General features: G+C 54.5%; 1 protein-coding gene across 1 annotated transcript in view; it reads left to right on the top strand.

Moving 5' to 3' along the window:
* The window catches only part of LOC149434130 (intermembrane lipid transfer protein VPS13D-like), a 126,731-nt gene that overhangs the window by 38,610 nt on the left and 67,182 nt on the right, over positions 1 to 20,939 (top strand). The window contains exon 5 of the mRNA XM_089664073.1: positions 13,256 to 13,388. Within this exon, the coding sequence (XP_089520199.1) occupies positions 13,256 to 13,388 (133 nt within the window). The remainder of the gene's footprint in view (positions 1 to 13,255; positions 13,389 to 20,939) is intronic.

The raw sequence follows: 20,939 nt of genomic DNA, 5'->3' as shown, positions 1-20,939 counted from the left end.
TTCTGCTTCTTGGACAATGGGAAGGTTCCGGAATGTGAGATGTTCGTATTTCATGGACACCAGTCATCATGCTCCGGCCAGAGATCGTCCCCTCGGAGGTGGAATGTCGGTGCTCCGGCCAGAGATCGTCCCCTCGGAGGTGGAATGTTGGTACTCCGGCCTGAGATCGTCCCCTCGGAGGTGGAATGTCGGTGCTCCGGCTCTGTGTGTCCCCACGGAGGTGGAATGTCGGTGCTCCGGCCAGAGATCGTCCCCTCGGAGGTGGAATGTCGGTGCTCCAGCTCTGTGTGTCCCCTCGGAGGTGGAATGTCGGTGCTCCGGCTCTGTGTGTCCCCACGGAGGTGGAATGTCGGTGCTCCGGCCAGAGATTGTCCCCTCGGAGGTGGAATGTCGGTGCTCCAGCTCTGTGTGTCCCCTCGGAGGTGGAATGTCGGTGCTCCGGCTCTGTGTGTCCCCACGGAGGTGGAATGTCGGTGCTCCGGCTCTGTGTGTCCCCACGGAGGTGGAATGTCGGTGCTCCGGCCAGAGATCGTCCCCTCGGAGGTGGAATGTTGGTGCTCCGGCTCTGTGTGTCCCCTCGGAGGTGGAATGTCGGTGCTCCGGCTCTGTGTGTCCCCACGGAGGTGGAATGTCGGTGCTCCGGCTCTGTGTGTCCCCTCGGAAGTGGAATGTCGGTGCTCCGGCTCTGTGTGTCCCCACGGAGGTGGAATGTCGGTGCTCCAGCTCTGTGTGTCCCCTCGGAGGTGGAATGTCGGTGCTCCGGCTCTGTGTGTCCCCACGGAGGTGGAATGTCGGTGCTCCGGCCAGAGATCGTCCCCTCGGAGGTGGAATGTCGGTGCTCCAGCTCTGTGTGTCCCCTCGGAGGTGGAATGTCGGTGCTCCGGCTCTGTGTGTCCCCACGGAGGTGGAATGTCGGTGCTCCGGCCAGAGATTGTCCCCTCGGAGGTGGAATGTCGGTGCTCCAGCTCTGTGTGTCCCCTCGGAGGTGGAATGTCGGTGCTCCGGCTCTGTGTGTCCCCACGGAGGTGGAATGTCGGTGCTCCGGCTCTGTGTGTCCCCACGGAGGTGGAATGTCGGTGCTCCGGCCAGAGATCGTCCCCTCGGAGGTGGAATGTTGGTGCTCCGGCTCTGTGTGTCCCCTCGGAGGTGGAATGTCGGTGCTCCGGCTCTGTGTGTCCCCACGGAGGTGGAATGTCGGTGCTCCGGCTCTGTGTGTCCCCTCGGAAGTGGAATGTCGGTGCTCCGGCTCTGTGTGTCCCCACGGAGGTGGAATGTCGGTGCTCCAGCTCTGTGTGTCCCCTCGGAGGTGGAATGTCGGTGCTCCGGCTCTGTGGGTCCCCACGGAGGTGGAATGTCGGTGCTCCGGCTCTGTGGGTCCCCCGGCACAGATGGGACTGAATGATGAGGATTGGTGGAGCCGGCCCTCGTCTTCCAAATAATAAAGCTTTATTGAGTAAAATGTGCGCACAGAATGGCGTATGCGTTTCAGCAATAAGAGTTACTCATAGCCATTCTGTGCGCACATTTTACTCAATAAAGCTTTATTATTTGGAAGACGAGGGCCGGCTCCACCAATCCTCATACACTCGTAGAGTTGGACATTTTTTATTTAGGAACATCAGTGGGTCATTTTCTGTAACGAGACAATTCTCAGGAGCAGGATGGGAAATGGTTCTCAAACATTCGTCTGAAAATCTGCAGGTGTACGGCAGCTTCACTCCCACCGAATCTGCCCGGGATTCCCCACCCCCATTACTATTCAACACTGAATACGCCATTATATATTCTTGTATCCTTCCTCCGGCTCCTCCCCTTCAGTCTTGCACAGGTGTACCGGCTCCTCCCCTTCAGTCTTGCACAGGTGTACCGGCTCCTCCCCTTCAGTCTTGCACAGGTGTACCGGCTCCTCCCCTTCAGTCTTGCACAGGTGTACCGGCTCCTCCCCTTCAGTCTTGCCCAGGTGTACCGGCTCCTCCCCTTCAGTCTTGCACAGGTGTACTGGCTCCTCCCCTTCAGTCTTGCCCAGGTGTACCGGCTCCTCCCCTTCAGTCTTGCACAGGTGTACTGGCTCCTCCCTTTCAGTCTTGCACAGGTGTACCGGCTCCTCCCCTTCAGTCTTGCACAGGTGTACCGGCTCCTCCCCTTCAGTCTTGCAGAGGTGTACCGGCTCCTCCCCTTCAGTCTTGCACAGCTGTACCGGCTCCTCCCCTTCAGTCTTGTACAGGTGTACCGGCTCCTCCCCTTCAGTCTTGCACAGGTGTACCGGCTCCTCCCCTTCAGTCTTGCACAGGTGTACCGGCTCCTCCCCTTCAGTCTTACACAGGTGTACCGGCTCCTCCCCTTCAGTCTTGTACAGGTGTACCGGCTCCTCCCCTTCAGTCTTGCAGAGGTGTACCGGCTCCTCCCCTTCAGTCTTGCAGAGGTGTACCGGCTCCTCCCCTTCAGTCTTGTACAGGTGTACCGGCTCATTCCCTTCAGTCTTGCAGAGGTGTACCGGCTCCTCCCCTTCAGTCTTGCAGAGGTGTACCGGCTCCTCCCCTTCAGTCTTGCAGAGGTGTACCGGCTCCTCCCCTTCAGTCTTGCAGAGGTGTACCGGCTCCTCCCCTTCAGTCTTGTACAGGTGTACCGGCTCATTCCCTTCAGTCTTGCAGAGGTGTACCGGCTCCTCCCCTTCAGTCTTGCAGAGGTGTACCGGCTCCTCCCCTTCAGTCTTGCAGAGGTGTACTGGCTCCTCCCCTGGTTACTCTGATGTCACTGCACACCGGGAGCTTCTTGCAATGTGCATTAGAAGCTGCAGCAAGTCAGATTTCCTGGCTAGAGGACGTCCAGCATCATCTAGCACTTTCCTTCCCAATCCCCACTTTCATTCGTTGGATTTCAGTTCTCTCATTCATGGAGACTCAGCATCACTAGTGGGTGGTCTGTATGCAAATGCAGCCTGCCTAGGAACACCCCCTCTTCCAGACCGACTCCACCCATCAAGGCATTTTGATATTTGCATAACTGCATCAGGGCTGAGGGCTCTTGAGAGGAGTATTGAGGCCGGGTGCTGTGATGTTTTCAGGAAGCTATGTACAGCCTCCTGCTGGCCGCTCCTACCAGACATGATCTGTCTGTATTGCATAGGGAAGCACAGAGATCCAGAAATGATATCGCTGAGTCTAAAATAAGATATGTAATGATAATGGAAAGGTTTTATTTTAAAATGTCGTTATTGTTGATGGGAGGAGGAGGAGGGAACCAGAGAGAGCAAAAAATACATCGGTGTGACCGGGTCCAAGGCAGGACATCGAGGTGACCAGGTCCAAGGCAGGACACCGGTGTGACCAGGTCCAAGGCAGGACATCGAGGTGACCAGGTCCAAGGCAGGACATCGGTGTGACCAGGTCCAAGGCAGGACATCGAGGTGAACAGGTCCAAGGCAGGACATCGGGGTGACCAGGTCCAAGGCAGGACATCGAGGTGACCGGGTCCAAGGCAGGACACCGGTGTGACCAGGTCCAAGGCAGGACATCGGGGTGACCAGGTCCAAAGCAGGACATCGAGGTGAACAGGTCCAAGGCAGGACATCGAGGTGAACAGGTCCAAGGCAGGACACCGGTGTGACCAGGTCCAAGGCAGGACACCGGTGTGACCAGGTCCAAGGCAGGACATCGGGGTGACCAGGTCCAAAGCAGGACATTGAGGTGAACAGGTCCAAGGCAGGAAATCGGGGTGACCAGGTCCAAGGCAGGACATCGAGGTGACCAGGTCTAAGGCAGGACATCAGGGTGACCAGGTCCAAGGCAGGACATCGGTGTGACCAGGTCCAAGGCAGGACATCGAGGTGAACAGGTCCAAGGCAGGACATCGAGGTGAACAGGTCCAAGGCAGGACATCGGGGTGACCAGGTCCAAGGCAGGACATCGGTGTGACCAGGTCCAAGGCAGGACATCGAGGTGAACAGGTCCAAGGCAGGACATCGGTGTGACCAGGTCCAAGGCAGGACATCGAGGTGAACAGGTCCAAGGCAGGACATCGGTGTGACCGGGTCCAAGGCAGGACATCGGGGTGACCAGGTCCAAGGCAGGACATCGAGGTGAACAGGTCCAAGGCAGGACATCGGTGTGACCAGGTCCAAGGCAGGACATCGGGGTGACCGGGTCCAAGGCAGGACATCGGGGTGACCGGGTCCAAGGCAGGACATCGAGGTGAACAGGTCCAAGGCAGGACATCGGGGTGACCAGGTCCAAGGCAGGACACCGGTGTGACCAGGTCCAAGGCAGGACATCGGGGTGACCAGGTCCAAGGCAGGACATCGAGGTGAACAGGTCCAAGGCAGGACATCGAGGTGAACAGGTCCAAGGCAGGAAATCGGGGTGACCAGGTCCAAGGCAGGACATCGAGGTGACCAGGTCTAAGGCAGGACATCAGGGTGACCAGGTCCAAGGCAGGACATCGGGGTGACCAGGTCCAAGGCAGGACATCGAGGTGAACAGGTCCAAGGCAGGACATCGAGGTGAACGGGTCCAAGGCAGGACATCGGGGTGACCGGGTCCAAGGCAGGACATCGAGGTGACCGGGTCCAAGGCAGGACATCAGGGTGACCAGGTCCAAGGCAGGACATTAGGGTGACCAGGTCCAAGGCAGGACATCAGGGTGACCAGGTCCAAGGCAGGACATGGGTGTGACCAGGTCCAAGGCAGGACATCGGGGTGACCAGGTCCAAGGCAGGACATCGGGGTGACCAGGTCCAAGGCAGGACATGGGTGTGACCAGGTCCAAGGCAGGACATGGGTGTGACCAGGTCCAAGGCAGGACATCGGGGTGACCAGGTCCAAGGCAGGACATCGGGGTGACCAGGTCCAAGGCAGGACATCGAGGTGACCAGGTCCAAGGCAGGAAATCGGGGTGACCAGGTCCAAGGCAGGACATCGAGGTGACCGGGTCCAAGGCAGGACATCGGGGTGACCAGGCCCAAGGCAGGACATCGGTGTGACCAGGTCCAAGGCAGGACATCGAGGTGACCAGGTTCCATTGTGTTTGGCGTTTATTAGGAAATAGCATAATGCATGGCCATGGCTCTGGTGAGGACGAGTCGGGGACCTGGTCTCCTATCGATTCTCTGGTGAGGACGAGTCGGGGACGGGTCTCCTATCGATTCTCTGGTGAGGACGAGTCGGGGACGGGTCTTCTCTCGATGCTCTGGTGAGGACGAGTCGGGGACGGGTCTCCTATCGATTCTCTGGTGAGGACGAGTCGGGGACCTGGTCTCCTATCGATTCTCTGGTGAGGACGAGTCGGGGACGGGTCTCCTATCGATTCTCTGGTGAGGACGAGTCGGGGACCTGGTCTTCTATCGATGCTCTGGTGAGGACGAGTCGGGGACGGGTCTCCTATCGATGCTCTGGTGAGGACGGGTCTCCTATCGATTCTCTGGTGAGGACGAGTCGGGGACGGGTCTTCTCTCGATGCTCTGGTGAGGACGAGTCGGGGACGGGTCTCCTATCGATTCTCTGGTGAGGACGAGTCGGGGACGGGTCTTCTCTCGATGTTCTGGTGAGGACGAGTCGGGGACGGGTCTCCTATCGATTCTCTGGTGAGGACGAGTCGGGGACGGGTCTCCTATCAATTCTCTGGTGAGGACGAGTCGGGGACGGGTCTCCTATCGATTCTCTGGTGAGGACGAGTCGGGGACGGGTCTCCTATCGATTCTCTGGTGAGGACGAGTCGGGGACGGGTCTCCTATCGATTCTCCGGTGAGGACGAGTCGGGGACGGGTCTCCTATCGATTCTCTGGTGAGGACGAGTCGGGGACGGGTCTTCTCTCGATGTTCTGGTGAGGACGAGTCGGGGACGGGTCTCCTATCGATTCTCTGGTGAGGACGAGTCGGGGACCTGGTCTTCTATCGATGCTCTGGTGAGGACGAGTCGGGGACGGGTCTCCTATCGATTCTCTGGTGAGGACGAGTCGGGGACGGGTCTCCTATCGATGCTCTGGTGAGGACGAGTCGGGGACGGGTCTCCTATCGATGTTCTGGTGAGGACGAGTCGGGGACGGGTCTCCTATCGATTCTCTGGTGAGGACGAGTCGGGGACGGGTCTTCTCTCGATGTTCTGGTGAGGACGAGTCGGGGACCTGGTCTTCTATCGATGCTCTGGTGAGGACGAGTCGGGGACGGGTCTTCTCTCGATGTTCTGGTGAGGACGAGTCGGGGACGGGTCTTCTCTCGATGTTCTGGTGAGGACGAGTCGGGGACGGGTCTCCTATCGATTCTCTGGTGAGGACGAGTCGGGGACGGGTCTTCTCTCGATGCTCTGGTGAGGACGAGTCGGGGACGGGTCTTCTCTCGATGTTCTGGTGAGGACGAGTCGGGGACGGGTCTTCTCTCGATGTTCTGGTGAGGACGAGTCGGGGACGGGTCTCCTATCGATGCTCTGGTGAGGACGAGTCGGGGACGGGTCTCCTATCGATGCTCTGGTGAGGACGAGTCGGGGACGGGTCTTCTCTCGATGTTCTGGTGAGGACGAGTCGGGGACGGGTCTCCTATCGATTCTCTGGTGAGGACGAGTCGGGGACGGGTCTCCTATCGATTCTCTCCTCAGCTGGGTGTCGTGTTTTCGTCTTGTATGTCTCCTGTGACACCATCATTCCTCGTCTTCTACAATCTTCACGCAATACGATAACTGAGCTTCTAAATGGCATTCCTGGGAGTCTGCAGAGAGGTGAAGCGCGGGTCGTCCTGTAAGCGATCTCTTCTGCTGACATTGGTGCCGTGTAGAACATCGATCATCTGCTTGGCTGATTACTGTACGCTGGGCTCCTCCATCATACAATCCGTCCATCCGGGAGGAAACGGGATTTATGCGAAGTGTATGGATTGTGTCAGACGTCGGGATAATGTTGACGCAAACCAGATTAATGGAGGAATGTTAAAACCGAGTCGTTCTGTGTAACAACCAATCCGGATTAGACCTACCATACACAGACCGATCTCCAACCAGAATCACCCCGACCATACACAGACCGATCTCCAACCAGAATCACCCCGACCATACACAGACCGATCTCCAACCAGAATCACCCCGACCATACACAGACCGATCTCCAACCAGAATCACCCCGACCATACACAGACCGATCTCCAACCAGAATCACCCCGACCATACACAGACCGATCTCCAACCAGAATCACCCCGACCATACACACACCGATCTCCAACCAGAATCACCCCGACCATACACACACCGATCTCCAACCAGAATCACCCCGACCATACACACACCGATCTCCAACCAGAATCACCCCGACCATACACAGACCGAACTCCAACCAGAATCACCCCGACCATACACACACCAATCTCCAACCAGAATCACCCCGACCATACACAGACCGATCTCCAACCAGAATCACCCCGACCATACACACACCGATCTCCAACCAGAATCACCCCGACCATACACACACCGATCTCCAACCAGAATCACCCCGACCATACACAGACCGATCTCCAACCAGAATCACCCCGACCATACACACACCGATCTCCAACCAGAATCACCCCGACCATACACAGACCGATCTCCAACCAGAATCAGACCAACCATACACAGACCGATCTCCAACCAGAATCACCCCGACCATACACAGACCGATCTCCAACCAGAATCACCCCGACCATACACACACCGATCTCCAACCAGAATCACCCCGACCATACACACACCGATCTCCAACCAGAATCACCCCGACCATACACAGACCGATCTCCAACCAGAATCAGACCAACCATACACAGACCGATCTCCAACCAGAATCAGACCAACCATACACACACCGATCTCCAACCAGAATCAGACCAACCATACACAGACCGATCTCCAACCAGAATCACCCCGACCATACACACACCGATCTCCAACCAGAATCACACCGATCTCCAACCAGAATCACCCCGACCATACACAGACCGATCTCCAACCAGAATCACACCGATCCCCAACCAGAATCACCCCAACCATACACACACCGATCTCCAACCAGAATCACCCCGACCATACACAGACCGATCTCCAACCAGAATCACCCCGACCATACACACACCGATCTCCAACCAGAATCACCCCGACCATACACAGACCGATCTCCAACCAGAATCACCCCGACCATACACACACCGATCTCCAACCAGAATCACCCCGACCATACACACACCGATCTCCAACCAGAATCACCCCGACCATACACACACCGATCTCCAACCAGAATCACCCCGACCATACACAGACCGATCTCCAACCAGAATCACCCCGACCATACACACACCGATCTCCAACCAGAATCACCCCGACCATACACACACCGATCTCCAACCAGAATCACACCGATCTCCAACCAGAATCACCCCGACCATACACACACCGATCTCCAACCAGAATCAGACCGACCATACACAGACCGATCTCCAATCCAGATCAGACCGACCATACACACACAGATCTCCAACCAGAATCACCCCGACCATACACAGACCGATCTCCAACCAGAATCACCCCGACCATACACACACCGATCTCCAACCAGAATCACCCCGACCATACACAGACCGATCTCCAACCAGAATCACCCCGACCATACACAGACCGATCTCCAACCAGAATCAGACCAACCATACACACACCGATCTCCAACCAGAATCAGACCAACCATACACACACCGATCTCCAACCAGAATCACCCCGACCATACACACACCAATCTCCAATCCGGATCAGACCGACCATACACACACCGATCTCCAACCAGAATCACCCCGACCATACACACACCAATCTCCAATCCGGATCAGACCGACCATACACACACCGATCTCCAACCAGAATCAGACCGACCATACACAGACCGATCTCCAACCAGAATCACCCCGACCATACACAGACCGATCTCCAACCAGAATCACCCCGACCATACACACACCGATCTCCAACCAGAATCACCCCGACCATACACAGACCGATCTCCAACCAGAATCAGACCAACCATACACACACCGATGTCCAACCAGAATCACCCCGACCATACACAGACCGATCTCCAACCAGAATCACCCCGACCATACACACACCGATGTCCAACCAGAATCACCCCGACCATACACAGACCGATCTCCAACCAGAATCACCCCGACCATACACAGACCGATCTCCAACCAGAATCACCCCGACCATACACACACCGATCTCCAATCAGAATCACCCCGACCATACACACACCGATCTCCAACCAGAATCACCCCGACCATACACACACCGATCTCCAACCAGAATCACACCGATCTCCAACCAGAATCACCCCGACCATACACAGACCGATCTCCAACCAGAACCACACCGACCATACACACACCGATCTCCAATCAGAATCACCCCGACCATACAAACCGATCTCAAACCAGAATCACACCGATCTCCAACCAGAATCAGACCAACCATACACACACCAATCTCCAACCATAATCACCCCGACCATACACAGACCGATCTCCAACCAGAATCACCCCGACCATACACAGACCGATCTCCAACCAGAATCACCCCGACCATACACACACCGATCTCCAACCAGAATCACCCCGACCATAAATACAATGATCTCTACCCGTGTCACCTATATGTGTTGTGTTCCGTGTCACCTGTACGTGTTGTTTTCCGTGTCACCTGTACGTGTTGTGTTCCGTGTCACCTGTACGTGTTGTGTTCCGTGTCACCTGTACGTGTTGTGTTCCGTGTCACCTGTACGTGTTGTGTTCCGTGTCACCTGTACGTGTTGTGTTCCGTGTCACCTGTACGTGTTGTGTTCCGTGTCACCTGTACGTGTTGTGTTCCGTGTCACCTGTACGTGTTGTGTTCCGTGTCACCTGTATGTGTTGTGTTCCGTGTCACCTGTACGTGTTGTGTTCCGTGTCACCTGTACGTGTTGTTTTCCGTGTCACCTGTACGTGTTGTTTTCCGTGTCACCTGTACGTGTTGTGTTCCGTGTCACCTGTACGTGTTGTGTTCCGTGTCACCTGTACGTGTTGTGTTACCCGTGTCACCTGTATGTTTTGTTTTCTGTGTCACCTGTACGTGTTGTGTTCCGTGTCACCTGTACGTGTTGTGTTCCGTGTCACCTGTACGTGTTGTAGTGCCCTAGGAGGTGACCCCGAGAACCTGACCAAGCATTGGGGGGCCAGGAAAATGTCGGCCCTGAGGGTACATGGTGTGAGGGTTGGAGGAACGGGAAGTGTAGATCCTTTTCTTCTGCAGGTTCTGCTTTGTGCTGATCTAAACGTTGTCTCAGCCGGAGAACACGCGACTACAGCGGATCTATGGTTAGTGACGCACATCGGAGGGGAGGAGCCTGGTGCGCTGTACGTAGTCACATGGAACAATAAAGTTACCTACGCTGATAAATACTGTTTGTAGTTTGGTTTATAGAAGATGAATCCCGAGTGCGCCGCCCCTTCTGTGCTCTGTCCTCGGCTATCCCCCTGTGCTCTGTCCTCGGCTATCCCCCTGTGCTCTGTCCTCGGCTATCCCCCTGTGCTCTGTCCTCGGCTATCCCCCTGTGCTCTGTCCTCGGCTATCCCCCTGTGCTCTGCGAATCCTTTGTCATGTATTAGCTGTTGATTGATAGAATGAAGATACGTGTTGTATGTGCGTGTTGTATGTGCGTGTCCGGCCCCCCAGTACTCTGATCACCCGGAGATATATAGTCTCCTTACATTGACAGTATCAGTATATACAGTGCCTTGAACAAGTCCCCCCCCCCCCCCCCCGAAATGTCCCCCATGTTGTCATGTTACAATGTATCCCCCCCCCCATGTCATGTTACAATGTATCTCTCCCCCCCCATGTTGTCATGTTACAATGTATCTCTCCCCCCCCATGTCATGTTACAATGTATCTCCCCCCCCATGTCATGTTACAATGTATCTCTCCCCCCCCATGTCATGTTACAATGTATCCCCCCCCCATGTTGTCATGTTACAATGTATCCCCCCCCCATGTTGTCATGTTACAATGTATCCCCCCCCATGTTGTCATGTTACAATGTATTCCCCCCCCCCCGTATTGCCCCCCATGTTTTCATGTTACAGTATATTCCCCCCCCCATGTTGTCATGTTACAGTATATTCCCCCCCCCCCCCCAATGTTGTCATGTTACAATGTATCCCCCCCCCCCCCATGTTGTCATGTTACAATGTATTCCCCTCCCCCCCATGTTGTCACGTTACAATGTATCCCCCCCATGTTGTCATGTTACATTGTACCCCCCCCATGTCATGTTACAATGTACCCCCCCCCCATGTTGTCATGTTACAATGTATCCCCCCCCATGTTGTCATGTTACAATGTTTCCCCCCCCATGTTGTCATGTTACAATGTATTCCCCCTCCCCCCCATGTTGTCATGTTACAATGTATTCCCCCTCCCCCTCCCCCCCATGTTGTCATGTTACAATATATTCCCCCCCCCCCCCATGTTGTCATGTTACAATGTATTCCCCCCCCCCCAATGTTGTCATTTTGCAATGTATTCCCCCTCCCCCCCATGTTGTCATGTTACAATGTATTCCCCCCCCCCCATGTTGTCATGTTACAATGTATTCCCCCTCCCCCCCATGTTGTCATGTTACAATGTATTCCCCCCCCCCCCCATGTTGTCATGTTACAATGTATTCCCCCTCCCCCCCCATGTTGTCATGTTACAATGTATCCCCCCCCCCCATGTTGTCATGTTACAATGTATCCCCCCCCCATGTTGTCATGTTACAATGTATCCCCCCCCCATGTTGTCATGTTACAATGTATCCCCCCCCCATGTTGTCATGTTACAATGTATCCCCCCCCATGTTGTCATGTTACAATGTATCCCCCCCCATGTTGTCATGTTACAATGTATCCCCCCCCCATGTTGTCATGTTACAATGTATCCCCCCCCATGTTGTCATGTTACAATGTATCCCCCCCCATGTTGTCATGTTACAATGTATCCCCCCCCATGTTGTCATGTTACAATGTATCCCCCCCCATGTTGTCATGTTACAATGTATCCCCCCCACCATGTTGTCATGTTACAATGTATCCCCCCCCACCATGTTGTCATGTTACAATGTATCCCCCCCCCCCATGTTGTCATGTTACAATGTATCCCCCCCACCATGTTGTCATGTTACAATGTATCCCCCCCCCCCATGTTGTCATGTTACAATGTATCCCCCCCCCATGTTGTCATGTTACAATGTATCCCCCCCCCATGTTGTCATGTTACAATGTATCCCCCCCCCATGTTGTCATGTTACAATGTATCCCCCCCCCCATGTTGTCATGTTACAATGTATCCCCCCCCCCCATGTTGTCATGTTACAATGTATCCCCCCCCCCCATGTTGTCATGTTACAATGTATCCCCCCCCCCATGTTGTCATGTTACAATGTATCCCCCCCATGTTGTCATGTTACAATGTATCCCCCCCCCCCATGTTGTCATGTTACAATGTATCCCCCCCCCCATGTTGTCATGTTACAATGTATCCCCCCCCCCCCCATGTTGTCATGTTACAATGTATTTATCGGGATTGGATGTGATGGACCGACACAAAGTGGCACATAATTGTGAAGTGGAAGGACAATGAGAAATGGTTTCCAACATTTGTGACCAATAAATCTGTGAGAAGTGTGGCGACATTTGTGTTCAGCCCCCTTTACTCTGACCCCCTAACTACAATCTAGTGGTACCAATTGCCTTCAGAAGTCACCTGATTAGTACATAGAGCCCCCCTGTGTGTCATGTGATCCAGTATAAATCCAGCTGTTCTGTGAAGCCCTCAGATGATAGAGAACATTCGTGACCAATCAGCATCATGAAGGCCAAGGAACACACCAGACGGGTCAGGGATAAAGTTGTGGAGAAGTGTAAAGCAGGGTTAGGTTATAAAACAATCTCCCAAGCTTTGCCCATCTCACGGAGCACTGTGTTCAATCCATCATCCGAACATGGGAGGAGTACGGCACAACTGCCAACCTACCAAGACATGGCCGTCCACCTACACTGACCGGCCCGGCAAGGAGAGCATTCATCAGAGGAGCAGCCAAGAGGCTCATGGGAACTGTGGAGGAGGGGGATGGGCGTAGTTATTACTCAGAGGAATGGGTTGGGTTTCATCTTGTGGTTTCTGTAGCTGTAAATGGTGGAAATCATTGGTGATTGGACGGTTTTCTTTCTGTTGTAGTTTGCTGGAACTCTGTCTGATGGTCTCGGGAAGACGATGGACAACAGACACCTGACGGAGCGGGAATACATTCGATATCACGCCGCCACGAGTGGAGAACATCTGGTGGCCGGGATTCATGGATTCGCTCACGGTATGTGATGGAACCAAATGTGTAAATTGTTCCCTAGGAATGGAAGTGTTAGACGGGGGAGGGCTGTCTGGAAGGTCAGTAATATATAGATTGGCGTAGCGCTCATACATGAAAAATAAATAAATATTCAAACAATCATCAATAATTCTACAATCAGAACGATATAGTGAGCTGATCCCAGCTGGGACCTGACAGTGACACGGAACAGTGGCTGAAAAAAAAGTGGACTCCAAATATACCCAATGTGGTACATGTACAGAGAGGAACAGAAGTATTGAACCCCCTGCGATTCTGCAACTTCTCCCACTTCTTCATCATGGAGGGTCTGACATTCACATTGCAGGGGATTCCCACTCTGAGGACAGAATTCAGGAGATTACATTGCAGGGGATTCCCACTCTGAGGACAGAATTCAGGAAATCACATTGCAGGGGATTCCCACTCTGAGGACAGAATTCAGGAAATCACATTGCAGGGGATTCCCACTCTGAGGACAGAATTCAGGAGATCACATTGCAGGGGATTCCCACTCTGAGGACAGAATTCAGGAGATCACATTGCAGGGGATTCCCACTCTGAGGACAGAATTCAGGAGATTACATTGCAGGGGATTCCCACTCTGAGGACAGAATTCAGGAGATCACATTGCAGGGGATTCCCACTCTGAGGACAGAATTCAGGAGATCACATTGCAGGGGATTCCCACTCTGAGGACAGAATTCAGGAGATCACATTGTAGGACATTCCCACTCTGAGGACAGAATTCAGGAGATCACATTGCAGGGGATTCCCACTCTGAGGACAGAATTCAGGAGATTACATTGCAGGGGATTCCCACTCTGAGGACAGAATTCAGGAGATCACATTGCAGGGGATTCCCACTCTGAGGACAGAATTCAGGAGATCACATTGCAGGGGATTCCCACTCTGAGGACAGAATTCAGGAGATCCCATTGTATGATTTGTAAAGAATGTATTTGTCTCGCACGGCTGAACAGAAGTATTTGAACCCCTGAGAAGATCCGTGTTAATATTTGGTACAGAAGCCTTTGTCTGCAATTCCAGAGGTCAGACGTTTCCTGTAGTCCTTGGCCAGGTTTGCACTGCAACAGGGATTTTGGCCGACTCCTCCACACCGATCTCCTCTAGATCTGTCAGGTTTCGGGGCTGTCGCTGAGCAACACGGAGTTTCAGCTCCCTCCAAAGATGTTCTATTGGATTTAGGTGTGGAGACTGGCTAGGCCACTCCAGAACCTCGATATGCTTCTTATGGAGCCACTCCTTGGTTCTCCTGGCTGTGTGCTTCGGGTCGTTGTCATGTTGGAGGACCCAGCCACGACCCATCTTCAATGCTCTGACTGAGGGAAGGAGGTTGTTGCTGAAGATCTCACAATAAATGGCCCCATTCATCCTCTCCTTAATACAGTGCAGTCGTCCTGTCCCCTTCGCAGAAAACCACCCCCAAAGCATGATGTTACCACCCCCATGCTTCACAGTAGGGATGGTGTTCTTGGGATGCAACTCATCCTTCTTTTTCCTCCAAACACGACGAGTGAAGTTTAGAACAAAAAGTTCTACTTTGGTCTCCTCTGACCACATGACTTTCCCCCATGCCTCCTCTGACCACATGACTTCCTCCCATGCCTCCTCTGACCACATGACTTCCTCCCATGTCTCCTCTGCATCATCCAGATGGTCATTGGCAACCTTCAGACGGGCCTGGACATGTGATGACTGGAGCAGGGGAACCTTCAGACGGGCCTGGACATGTGATGACTGGAGCAGGGGAACCTTCAGACGGGCCTGGACATGTGATGACTGGAGCAGGGGAACCTTCAGACGGGCCTGGACATGTGATGACTTGAGCAGGGGAACCTTCAGACGGGCCTGGACATGTGATGACTTGAGCAGGGGAACCTTCAGACGGCCTGGACATGTGATGACTTGAGCAGGGGAACCTTCAGACGGGCCTGGACATGTGATGACTTGAGCAGGGGAACCTTCAGACGGGCCTGGACATGTGATGACTGGAGCAGGGGAACCTTCAGACGGGCCTGGACATGTGATGACTTGAGCAGGGGAACCTTCCGTGCAATGCATGATTGGAAACCATGACGGCGTAGTGTTCTACCGACAGTGACCTGTGAAACTGTGGCCCCGGCTCTCTGCATGTCATTGAGCAGCTCCTCCCTTGTAGTTCTGGGCTGATTCCTCACCTTTCTTCTCATCAGTGATACCCCACGAGGGGACATCTTGCATGGAGCCCCAGTCCGAGGGAGACTGACACTTGTCTTTAGCCTCTTCCATTCTCTAACAATTGCTCCAACAGTTGATCTATTGTCACCGAGCTGCTTGGCAATTGCCCCGTAGCCCTTTCCAGCCTTGTGGAGGTCCACAATTTTGTCTCTGGTGTCTTGACAGCTCTTTGGTCTTGCCCATGGTAGTAGTTGGCGTCTGACTGACTGTGGGGTGGACGGGTGTCTTTAAAGAGCTCAGACAGGGGCTACTAAGTGAGATGAATGAGTGGAGTAGAGGTGGACTTTGTAAAGGCGCAGTAACAGGTCTCTGAGAGCCAGAATTCTTGCTGTTTCTTAGGGGTTCAAATACTTCTGTTCAGCCATGCGAGACAAATACATTCTTTACAAATCATACAATGTCCAGAAGACCAAAATCCAGCTCTTTGGCATCAACTCAACTCGCCGTGTTTGGAGGAGGAGGAATGCTGCCTATGACCCCAAGAACACCATCCCAACTGTGAAACATGGTGGTGGAAACATTCTGCTTTGGGGGTGTTTTTCTGCTAAGGGGACAGGACAACTGCACCGCATCAAAGGGACGATGGACGGGGCAATGTACCCTCAAATCTTGGGTGAGAACCTTCTTCCCTCAGCCAGGGCATTGAAAATGGGTGGTGGATGGGTGTTCCAGCATGACAATGACCCAAAACACACGGCCAAGGCAACAAAGGAGCGGCTCAAGAAGAAGCACATTAAGGTCCTGGAGTGGCCTAGCCAGTCTCCAGACCTTCATCCGATGGAAAATCTGTGGAGGAGCTGAAAGTTCGAGTTGCCAAACGTCAGCCACCGAACCTTAATGACTTGGAGAGGATCTGCCAAGAGGAGTGGGCCAAAATCCCTCCTGAGATGTGTGCGAACCTGGGGGCCAACTCCAGGAAACGTCTGACCTCTGTGATTGCCAACAAGGGATTGGCCACCAAGTATTAATTCATGTTTTGTGAAGGGGACCTACTACCGCTACTACCACTACTGCACCCCTACTACCGCTACTGCACCCCTACTACCGCTACTGCACCCCTACTACCGCTACTGCACCCCTACTACCGCTACTGCACCCCTACTACTGCTACTACCGCTACTGCACCCCTACTACTGCTACTACCGCTACTGCACCCCTACTACCGCTAGTGCACCCCTACTACTGCTACTGCACCCCTACTACCGCTACTGCACCCCTACTACCGCTACTGCACCCCTACTACCGCTACTACCGCTACTGCACCCCTACTACTGCTACTGCACCCCTACTACTGCTACTGCACCCCTACTACTGCTACTGCACCCCTACTACCGCTACTACCGCTACTGCACCCCTACTACTGCTACTGCACCCCTACTACCGCTACTACCGCTACTGCACCCCTACTACCGCTACTGCACCCCTACTACCGCTACTGCACCCCTACTACCGCTACTGCACCCTTACTACCGCTACTGCACCCCTACTACTGCTACTACCGCTACTGCACCCCTACTACCGCTACTGCACCCCTACTACCGCTACTGCACCCCTACTACTGCTACTACCGCTACTGCACCCCTACTACCGCTACTGCACCCCTACTACCGCTACTGCACCCCTACTACCGCTACTGCACCCCTACTACCGCTACTGCACCCCTACTACTGCTACTACCGCTACTGCACCCCTACTACCGCTACTGCACCCCTACTACCGCTACTGCACCCCTACTACTGCTACTGCACCCCTGCTACTGCTACTACCGCTACTGCACCCCTACTACTGCTACTGCACCTTTACTACTGCTACTACCGCTACTGCACCCCTACTACCGCTACTGCACCCCTACTACCGCTACTGCACCCCAACTACTGCTACTACCACTACTGCACCCCTACTACTGCTACTGCACCCCTACTACTGCTACTACCACTACTGCACCCCTACTACCGCTACTGCACCCCTACTACTGCTACTACCACTACTGCACCCCTACTACCGCTACTGCACCCCTACTACCGCTACTGCACCCCTACTACTGCTACTGCACCCCTACTACTGCTACTACCGCTACTGCACCCCTACTACCGCTACTGCACCCCTACTACCGCTACTGCACCCCTACTACTGCTACTACCACTACTGCACCCCTACTACTGCTACTGCACCCCTACTACTGCTACTACCACTACTGCACCCCTACTACCGCTACTGCACCCCTACTACTGCTACTACCACTACTGCACCCCTACTACCGCTACTGCACCCCTACTACTGCTACTGCACCCCTACTACTGCTACTACCGCTACTGCACCCCTACTACCGCTACTGCACCCCTACTACCGCTACTGCACCCCTACTACCGCTACTGCACCCCTACTACTCCTACTACCGCTACTGCACCCCTACTACCGCTACTGCACCCCTACTACTGCTACTACCACTACTGCACCCCTACTACTGCTACTACCACTACTGCACCCCTACTACCGCTACTGCACCCCTACTACCGCTACTGCACCCCTACTACTGCTACTGCACCCCTACTACCGCTACTGCACCCCTACTACCGCTACTGCACCCCTACTACCGCTACTGCACCCCTACTACTGCTACTGCACCCCTACTACTGCTACTGCACCCCTACTACCACTACTGCACCCCTACTACCGCTACTGCACCCCTACTACCGCTACTGCACCCCTACTACTGCTACTGCACCCCTACTACCGCTACTGCACCCCTACTACCGCTACTGCACCCCTACTACCGCTACTGCACCGCTACTACTGCTACTGCACCCCTACTACTGCTACTACCACTACTGCACCCCTACTACCGCTACTGCACCCCTACTACTGCTACTACCGCTACTACTGCTACTACCGCTACTGCACCCCTACTACCGCTACTGCACCCCTACTACCGCTACTGCACCCCTACTACTGCTACTACCACTACTGCACCCCTACTACCGCTACTGCACCCCTACTACTGCTACTACCGCTACTGCACCCCTACTACTGCTACTACCGCTACTGCACCCCTACTACCGCTACTGCACCCCTACTACTGCTACTACCACTACTGCACCCCTACTACTGCTACTGCACCCCTACTACCGCTACTGCACCCCTACTACTGCTACTACCGCTACTGCACCCCTACTACCGCTACTGCACCCCTACTACTGCTACTGCACCCCTACTACTGCTACTGCACCTTTACTACTGCTACTACCGCTACTGCACCCCTACTACCGCTACTGCACCCCTACTACCGCTACTGCACCCCTACTACTGCTACTACCACTACTGCACCCCTACTACTGCTACTGCACCCCTACTACTGCTACTACCACTACTGCACCCCTACTACCGCTACTGCACCCCTACTACTGCTACTACCACTACTGCACCCCTACTACCGCTACTGCACCCCTACTACCGCTACTGCACCCCTACTACTGCTACTGCACCCCTACTACTGCTACTACCGCTACTGCACCCCTACTACCGCTACTGCACCCCTACTACCGCTACTGCACCCCTACTACCGCTACTGCACCCCTACTACTCCTACTACCGCTACTGCACCCCTACTACCGCTACTGCACCCCTACTACTGCTACTACCACTACTGCACCCCTACTACTGCTACTACCACTACTGCACCCCTACTACCGCTACTGCACCCCTACTACCGCTACTGCACCCCTACTACCGCTACTGCACCCCTACTACTGCTACTGCACCCCTACTACCGCTACTGCACCTTTACTACTGCTACTGCACCCCTACTACCGCTACTGCACCCCTACTACCGCTACTGCACCCCTACTACCGCTACTGCACCCCTACTACCGCTACTGCACCCCTACTACCGCTACTGCACCCCTACTACTGCTACTACCACTACTGCACCCCTACTACTGCTACTGCACCCCTACTACCGCTACTGCACCCCTACTACTGCTACTACCGCTACTGCACCCCTACTACCGCTACTGCACCCCTACTACCGCTACTGCACCCCTACTACCGCTACTGCACCCCTACTACTCCTACTACCGCTACTGCACCCCTACTACCGCTACTGCACCCCTACTACTGCTACTACCACTACTGCACCCCTACTACTGCTACTACCACTACTGCACCCCTACTACCGCTACTGCACCCCTACTACCGCTACTGCACCCCTACTACTGCTACTGCACCCCTACTACTGCTACTACCGCTACTGCACCCCTACTACCGCTACTGCACCCCTACTACCGCTACTGCACCCCTACTACCGCTACTGCACCCCTACTACTGCTACTACCACTACTGCACCCCTACTACTGCTACTGCACCCCTACTACTGCTACTACCGCTACTGCACCCCTACTACCGCTACTGCACCCCTACTACTGCTACTACCACTACTGCACCCCTACTACCGCTACTGCACCCCTACTACCGCTACTGCACCCCTACTACTGCTACTGCACCCCTACTACTGCTACTACCGCTACTGCACCCCTACTACCGCTACTGCACCCCTACTACCGCTACTGCACCCCTACTACCGCTACTGCACCCCTACTACCGCTACTGCACCCCTACTACTCCTACTACCGCTACTGCACCCCTACTACCGCTACTGCACCCCTACTACTGCTACTACCGCTACTGCACCCCTACTACTGCTACTACCACTACTGCACCCCTACTACCGCTACTGCACCCCTACTACCGCTACTGCACCCCTACTACCGCTACTGCACCCCTACTACCGCTACTGCACCCCTACTACCGCTACTGCACCCCTACTACCGCTACTGCACCCCTACTACCGCTACTGCACCGCTACTACTGCTACTGCACCCCTACTACTGCTACTACCACTACTGCACCCCTACTACCGCTACTGCACCCCTACTACTGCTACTACCGCTACTACTGCTACTACCGCTACTGCACCCCTACTACCGCTACTACTGCTACTACCGCTACTGCACCCCTACTACCGCTACTGCACCCCTACTACCGCTACTGCACCCCTACTACTGCTACTACCACTACTGCACCCCTACTACCGCTACTGCACCCCTACTACTGCTACTACCGCTACTGCACCCCTACTACTGCTACTACCGCTACTGCACCCCTACTACCGCTACTGCACCCCTACTACTGCTACTACCACTACTGCACCCCTACTACTGCTACTGCACCCCTACTACCGCTACTGCACCCCTACTACTGCTACTACCGCTACTGCACCCCTACTACTGCTACTACCGC

Source organism: Staurois parvus, unplaced genomic scaffold (assembly GCF_062004578.1).
Source record: "Staurois parvus isolate SC_StPar_1 unplaced genomic scaffold, SC_StPar_1.0 ptg001825l, whole genome shotgun sequence".
Lineage (NCBI taxonomy): Eukaryota > Metazoa > Chordata > Amphibia > Anura > Ranidae > Staurois > Staurois parvus.
The sequence above is the reverse complement of the archived record's forward strand: the minus strand, read 5'-3'. Positions and strand labels throughout refer to the sequence as shown.